Here is an 8,041-nt window from a genome sequence, read left to right on the forward strand (position 1 = left end):
CCCTGAGGAGGACAGTCCTAAACCCAGCCAGCCAGAGCCCACAGATCCAGGCCAAGCCACAGCCAGGGGTAACCCTTTTACCCACCAGTTTTGGAGAGCTGTACTTTGCTGCCCCCTCGTGGACATCCAGCAACAGGACGCCAGGTGTGTGCATGGGATGTGGGGCATGTCATCTAAGTGCCTTTCTCCATGCTTTATTAGAACTGCTTTAAGCGGGGCCAGGGCCTCTGAAAACTGGGAGCAAAACTCATTACTCCTCACATTGCATGCCTGGGCACTGTGGAAAGGTTAGTCACAGCCTTGATTTATGTACAAGGACAGGTGATCACACACACACACATGCAGCACACATTCATTTCCCAGGAGAGCCACACTTGTAGGGGTTCAGAGGAGATTAAAGCCAAGGGAAATAATGTCATTGCCTTTTCTAGCTGGCTTTAGCAACCTGGCATGTGTCTTTGTAAATAGGAAAAAGAAATTCAAATAAGCCAGGTGCCAGTGGCTCATGCCTGTCATCCTAGCTACACAGGAGACTGAGATCTAAGGATTGCATGGTTGGAAGCCAGCTGGGGCAGGAAAGTTGGTGAGGCTCTTATCTCTCGTTAACCATCAAAAGCTGGAGGTGGAGCTGTGGCTCAGGTGGTAGGATGCCAGCCTTTGAGTAAGAAAGCTTAGAAACAGCACTCAGGTGCTGGATTTAAGTCCTAGTACTGGAGCAAAGGTCAAATAAAATGTCCCTGTACTTGAAGCCACCTAACCTGAGCCGCAGCCCTGCTCAGCTTGGGCTAGCCGGGCACACCCAGAGTGCTGCAAACTGCAAGGAGGTACCTGCGTGCCTAACAAGGAGCTCAGCTGGGAGCCAGCCCCTGAGACCTCCCGGGATTCCCCACCTTTGGGGAACTTCTTGCTCCAGGCCCAGAACCTCGCTCACCCGGGCACGCCAGGGCCTGCTGACTGCCTGACACGGGGTTCCCCAAATGCCTGACCCTATGAGCCACCAGCCAATCCAGTCACACCCTCCACGGCTGCAGACATGACAGCCTGACCACAGCCAGACCAACGCGGACGCCCAGAAGCAAGCCGTGGCTCTTATGATGAAGAGGGAATAACTGAGGGCTTGTAGAGTTATGTGTGGGGACGTGGCGCGTATCCTGGGTGGGCCCCAGGTCCGAGGAGGAAGCTGGGCTTTCGGAGGTCTGGGGCAGGGGTGGCCTGCCCTCGGCTCTGCCTGCACCAGGCAGCACAGGCAAACAGGCCTCATTTGTGCCCCTAAGAAGCTCTAGCCTTGAGGAGCAAATACTCAAGCGTGATTCCAGTGGCCTGGGGCATCCAGAAAAGTCAGGCTGTCCAGTCACCACCTGTTCATTAGCCCAGTGTTTATTGGGTGTCCTTTGGCCTGGGGACATAGAGGTACACACTGCTCTGGTCCTGCCCTCTAGCTAGCGGGGTTCAGCACAGCCTTGCTGAGGGCTGGACCTTGATTCCTCGTTCCCCAAAATGCTCAGTTGATCCACATCCTGCCACCCAGATCCCTGCCCGGGGTATGGGTTTGTATGGCACAGGCTGATTTAGTGGCCATTCCTTCCCACCGTGCATTCTGCCTTTCTCACCTCCAGTACCCGGGGTCTCCAGGACAGGTTGCTGGTCCTGAGGCTAGGGGAGGACTCTCTACCTTCCTGGTAGTATTTGGCAAACCCCAAGAAATCCCAGACAGGGACACCCACTTCTGGGATCCTCAGGCCCCACCCCAGGTCCACCGGCTTTCTGGCTTCTGTGAGGAAGAAGGAAATGTCTCAGGACAAACTGCCTCCGGTAAGCAGCCTGCAGGAGTGCGAGGGAGTGGTGTGCCAGAGAAAACAATGCAAGGTGCTTTCTACTCCTCAACCTGACGCCGCCACGTTGTGAACTTCTGCCATTCCTGGCACAGGCCAACACCATCTTGGCCAAGTAGAAGCTTCCTTGAAACCACAAGCAGCCTGGTCCTTGTCCCACCCCACCCTTCCCCACACCCCAACACCATGGTCCGGGTGTGGGCTCTCAGGTGTGATGTTAATGCCAGAGGAATAGGGCGGCTCCAAGGCTGCAGACCCCAGCCCTGGAGTACTCGAGGATGGAGGTGTCCTCTCCTCGCTCTGGACAGGACAGCTGACGTGTGGAGTGACAGCGGGCCAGTCTTACACGTCCTTGGCCCTGAGATGCTTCACCAGTGGCCAAAGCCCCAGGGGCCGCTGGGGCTCTAGCCCACAGGGTCCCAGGGGGAGCTGGGAAGGGAGTAGGGCCCAGCAGGGCTGGCCGGCCAGGCTGGGGCCTGGGTCGGCTGCCAGCGCTGTGGCAGGTGGGTCACTTCCCTGGCTGTTGCGGCTTGCCCAGGTCCGGGGGGGCCCTCCCCTGCTGGGACGCGGCCCCTTCTTCTGCCCAGACACCCCAACTGAGTCCCCTGGCCCCAGGCTCCAGCCTGGGTGTGGGTGCCGAGCTGGGAAAAGCAGTCGCCACCAAGAGCTCCCTGGGCACAAGGCTGCTCACCGTCAGCAGCGGGGCCCGCGGGCTGGCCAGGGGGCTACCACGGCCGCCAGAGCCGGGGGTCCGGGGCGGGCGCGGGCGGGGAGGGCGCAGGGGCGGGTGCGGGTCGTGCCATGGGCGGGGCGGGCGCGGGCCGTGTCGCGGGCGCGTGCGGGCGATCGGAGCCCCCCGCGCCGGCGCCGGCCGCCCTCCGCCGCAGGTGCTCCAGCAGGCGGGCGCTCAGCGCGGGCTCCAGCACGCGGCACGCGGGCAGCACGCGGGCCAGGCGGGCCACGCAGGCGCGGTAGCCCTCGCCGTAGCCGTCGGCGGGCGCTGTGGGCGCAGAGAGCAGCGTGAGGCCGGGCGGCGGGCGGGCATGGGGGCGGGCGGGAGGGGAAGGGTCACTCACGGGGCTCGGCGGGGCCGGGGGCCGCGGGCAGCCCCCTCAGGAAGTGCACGGCCATTTCCAGGACGTCCGCCTTCTCCAGCTTCGAACGGCGGGAGTTCTGCACGGGCCGAGGAAGGGAAGCGGGCGTCCCTGCGGGAGCTGTCCCTGTGAGACCCGCGCGCGCTGGTGCGTGTGCGAGTGTGCGTGAGCATGCGTGCAAGTGCTAGCGTGTGGTGTGCTAGAGTGCGTGCATGCGCTAGAGTGCGTGTGCACGTGTGTCTGGGAGCTGTTACCGTGAGAACGACCTGCGCGTGCGCAGTCCTCGGGTTTGAACTCAGGGCCCGGGAGCCGTCCCCGAGCTTTTCCGCTCCAGGCTGGCGCTCCACCACCTGAGCCACAGAGCCACTCCAACTTTTCCTGGCGGTCCGTTGGAGCCAAGCGTGTCACGGACTTTGCTTTCCGGGCTGGCTTTGAACCGCGATCCTGGATCTCAGCCTCCTGAGCGGCTGGGGTGACGCGGGAGCGGCGGGCTAGCGCGCATCCCCCCCTCCGCGCCCACCTCCACCGCGCCCCGGGCGCCGCCGCCCCGGCCGTCCCTCCCGCTGGGCGCAGCGCGGGCCGAGCCGCGCACTCACCTCCCGGCCCCGCAGCGGCAGGAGCAGCGCCCGGAGCTGGCTCAGGCTCTCGTTGATGCGCGCGCGCCGGCGCTTCTCCAGCAGCGGCTTCAGGCTCTGGGGGGTCCCGGGGGCGAGGTCAGGTGGGGGGAGCCCGGGACCCCGCCCCGCCTCGCCCCCAACCCCCGACTCCCACCTTGCGCAGCTCCGCCGCGTCCCCGGCTCTGCGCGGCAGCCCCATGCTTCCCGGACCCGACCGCCCGCCCGCCCCGCTTTAAGGGAGGCGGAGCCCCGCCTTCCTCCCCGCCACGCCCCCTCCCACCTTTGTTCCAGCCGGGGTGGAGCCCGAGGGCCCCGGTGCCCTAGGGAGCCTGTGGGGCGCGTCTGTGGCGGGATTCGTGGGCTGCCCCGGGACCCCGCCCCGGGCAGCAAGGGCGGGGCCGGCCTGCGCGGGCCTCTCCTGGACCCCTCCCCGGGCTCCATCGGGCTCCGGGAGGCTGCAGGCTACGAGGCTTCCGGGGACCCACGGAGGGGGAAACTGAGGCCCGTGGGGCGGTCGAGGCTGGTCTGGCCCTCGCCTCTGGAAATGGGCCGTCCCAGAACGGGAGCCCCGGGCTTCGGCGCTTCTCCTACGTCTCCCCGAGGAATCCCGGGGAGGGGGGAGCGTCTGGTGTCCTTGGGAAGGGGAAACTGAGGCACGCGCGCGCACACGCCAGGAAAAAAGTCCATCGGGGCCTCGCGCAGTGGCCTCAGCCTCGACCCCGGGGGCCGGGTGGGCGGCCCGGCACGCCTCCCCGCCGCGCCGACGCGTGGCCGTTGCCGGGGCGCCCCGCCCGCGTCCCCCGCCCATCTGCCGCGGGCCCTCCCGGCCGGCTGGCGGGGCAACGGCCACCGCGGCGGGCCGCGCGGGGAGCCGCGGGGGGAGCCGCGGAGCAGACGCCCGGGCACAGCCGGAGGGGGTGCGGGCGCGAGCCCGGGGCAGGCGCCGGGGCGGGGCGGGGTCCGCGGGCCCGGGCCGGCGTCCCCGGGCCCGGGCCGGCTCTGTCCAGGGTGCCCGCCAGCCCCGCCCGCGCCCGCGGAGGATCCGCATGCATCCACGCATAAGCTGCCTCCCCGCAGGGAGTTACCCTGCCAGGGCTCAGAGGAGGGCGGAGTACACCGGCCGCTGAGCTGATGATGGCTCACACCTGACAACCCTGCGTCCTTAGGAGGCTGAGAAGAGGAGGTCTGAGGTTTGAGGCCAGCCAGAGCGGAAAAGCTGTCGTCCTGGTTAGGACCGGAAGCCAAGAGAGGAGCGAGGAAGGAGGGACGCCATTGTAAATGCCACCCCAGCCAATTCGCACACACACTGGCTCCTTCGGCTCCATGCCGGGAGCTGCGTCCCTGGTAGAGAATGGCGTTTCCTCAGGGCCTGTCTTGACACGCCTCTCGCTCCAGTCTGTGGGCAGAGGTGTGAGCGCACTGGAAGGCAGAAACACCAACTCCCTTTGCAACACCAATTCCTCCCATTTTAAACTTTTTCCCTCCACTCACACTTTGAAGGATTTTGACCAAATAATCCATAGCTCTTCTTTTTTCTTTTTTTCTTTTTGGTCGGCCATAGGGTTTGAACTCGGACTAGGCACTGTCCCTAAACTTTGCTCAAGGCTAGTGCTCTACCACTTTAAGCCACAGCATCAGGACCAGTTTTCTGGTGATTAACCGGAGATAAGTGTCACAGATTTTCTGACTGGGCTGGCTTTTAACTGTGATCTTAGTCTCATGAATAGCTAAGATTACAGGCATGAGCTAGTAGTGTCCAGTTTTTGTTTTTTAAATTTCCTGAGACAAGATTTCATTATGCATCCTAGGCTGGCCTTGAATTTTTTTTTTTTTTTTTTTTTTTGTCCGATCGTGGGGCCTGAAATCTGGGTCTGGGTGCTGTCCCTCAGCTCTTCAGCTCAAGGCTAGCACTCTACCACTTGAGCCACAGCGCCACTTCCGGCTTTTTTCTTTTTGCTTATGTGGTGCTGGGGAATCGAACTCAGGGCCTCAGGCATGCAAGGCAAGCGCTCTACCACTGAGCCACCTTCCCAGCCCCTGGCCTTGAATTTTTAATCCTCTTTTCTGGGCCTCCCAAATACTGGGTTTACAAGCATTAACCACTGTACCTGGCACACTCAAACACATCCATTCAAGCACTTAAGGATTCTGGCGATTTCTAACTTAGAAGGAGTTTGTTAGAATCAAGAGAACTAGCCTTGAGCAAAAGACCTCAGGGACAGCACCCAGGCCCCAAGCTCAAGCCCCAGGACCAACAAAAAAAGAAAAAAGGGGGCTGGGAAGGTGGCTCAGAGGTAGAGCGCTTGCCTTGCATGCATGAGGCCCTGGGTTCGATTCCTCAGCACCACATATGCAAAAAGAAAAAAGCCAGGAGTGGCGCTGTGGCTCAAGTGGTAGAGCGCTAGCCTTGAGCTGAAGAGCTGAGGGACAGCGCCCAGGCCCAGAGTTCAGGCCCCACGACCAGACCCCCCCCCAAAAAAAAAGAAAAAGAAAAAAGTATGACTCAGTGAACAGAGCACCAATCTTTTTTTTTTTGATGGTTATCTGGAGATAAGAATCACATAGATTTCCTGCTTGGGTTGGCTTTGAATCTCCATCCCCAGATCTAAGCCTCCTGACTAGCCAGGATTACAAACGTCAGCCATGGGCACAGAGCCTCGTGCCTGGCTTTTCTGTAGATATCACCAGCAGCCATGGAGGACTCGGTGGCATCTGCCCTGCTCAGAAGGATTAGGAGCAGGGCGTGAACAGCTAGGTGGCAGAATGTGCCCAGACTCAGGAGCAGCCTGGGGATTAAGGACATCCAATGGAGGGAGGAGGCACAGGGAAGCCGAATCAAGACAAGGCATTTTCGCTGCAGTACTCCTTCACTTGCTGGCCTGCGTGCGGTACCTGCCTGACACGTATGTTCTTTAGAAGGTCCATCCTAGGAAGCCCACCAGGCCACACAGGGCACCCCAGAGGCTTTGCTTTTTCAAGACATCTAGGAGCCTGTGAGGACACTATGTACAGCACCCCCAGGTGGCAGCCACAGGGAATGCTATCAGAGGCTGCCCGTCCCGCAGCGGCAGGAGGGACTCTGGGTGTTCTTGTAAACAGCTTCATTTCACAGCAGGTCGGCCAGGGCTGGACTCTGGGTGAAACAGTCAGCTGGTCAGGGCTGGGCTCCCATCAGGCCAGAGTGTGGGTGAGGATGGGAATAAAACTACATGATCTGTTCAAGGTTGCCTGATACTCCTGTGTTCCCACAACTCCCTGTAGCTTCTGTGTCCAGCTCGCCCTGACTCCTCCAGCTCTCATGAGTTGTTTCTAGCCTCACCCATAGGGTGCTTTGACACACACACACACACACACACACACACACACACACACACACACACACACACACGAGCCTGCCAGCCTGGGAGTTCCCACAGCATCAGGTACCTACTGCAGGGTGTGGAGCCCTGTCTTTGGATGGAACCGGGGCCTCTCCACACTGGACCTGATTGCTCTCAGCACTCTGAATCCACAGGTCCACACCCACAGTTCTGAGCACTGGTCACCCTGACCTCTGCTCTGTTTTTCTCTCTCTCCCAGGAAATCTGAGGGAACGTTTATTATTATTTTTTCCTTATGCCAGTACTGGGGCTTGAATTCAGGGCCCAGGTGCTGTCCCTGTTCACTCAAGACTGATGCTCTACCACTTGAGCCACAGCTTCACATCCAGCTTTTTGCTGGTTAGTTGGAGATAAAAGACGGTCTTTTTCCACTCAGGCTGGCTTTGAAGCAGGATCTTCAGCTCTCATCTCCTGAGTAGCTAGGATTACAGACATGAGCTATCAGGGCCTAGTTTCCTGTTTTGGTGATATTTACCACCCCCTAGAATTGCAATCATTTTCCAGCTCTGGTCCCCAGTGCCTAGGAACACAGCTACCTTTGAGTAAATTAATTCACTGATCTGCTCCTGGGTGGCTCTTGACTTCTAACTCAATGTTTTTCTGAGGCACATTAGGAGAAAAGATTTTACTGGGAACCAGTGGCTCCTGCCTGTGATCCTAATGACTGAAGCGGCTAAAATAAACCCAGTTACTAAGGAGGCAGAGACCTGAAGATCTCTGAAGATCTGAAGATCTCTGAAGATCTGAAGATCAAAGCCAGCCCAAGAAGGAAAGTCCATGAAGTGGACCTGTGGCTCAAGTTGTAGAGCGCCAGACTTGAGTGAAAACGCTCAGAGACAGCGCCCAGGCTCTGAGTTCAAGTCTTGAGACTGGCACAAAAGAAAACAACAAAAACTTACTGTGCAGCGCCAGGTGGCAGCTGGACGCCAGGGCGGGATCAGGGCTGGGGGCGTGGCGGGGCCTTGGCTGAAGCCGCGGGATCAGGGCTGGGGGCGTGGCGGGGGCGTGGCGGGCGGGGCCCTGGCCAAAGCCGCGGGATCAGGGCTGGGGGCGTGGCGGGGCGTGGCGGGGGGCGTGGCCCGGGCCAGAGCCCGACGCCCGCAGAGTGCAGCCGAGGC

General features: G+C 60.7%; 1 protein-coding gene across 1 annotated transcript; it reads right to left on the reverse strand.

Moving 5' to 3' along the window:
- Positions 1–1,365: 1,365 nt before the first annotated feature.
- Hes2 (hes family bHLH transcription factor 2) lies at positions 1,366–3,742 on the reverse strand. The gene is made up of 4 exons (XM_070036940.1): positions 3,698–3,742; positions 3,523–3,618; positions 2,909–3,005; positions 1,366–2,832 (listed from the first exon to the last, which is right to left on the reverse strand). Exons 1-4 carry the CDS (start codon positions 3,740–3,742, stop codon positions 2,558–2,560), a joined length of 513 nt encoding a protein of 170 aa, XP_069893041.1. The 3' UTR covers positions 1,366–2,557.
- Positions 3,743–8,041: the final 4,299 nt, after the last annotated feature.

This window comes from Dipodomys merriami, unplaced genomic scaffold (genome assembly GCF_024711535.1).
Source record: "Dipodomys merriami isolate MVZ:Mamm:240054 unplaced genomic scaffold, mDipMer1.0.p SCAF_28, whole genome shotgun sequence".
Lineage (NCBI taxonomy): Eukaryota > Metazoa > Chordata > Mammalia > Rodentia > Heteromyidae > Dipodomys > Dipodomys merriami.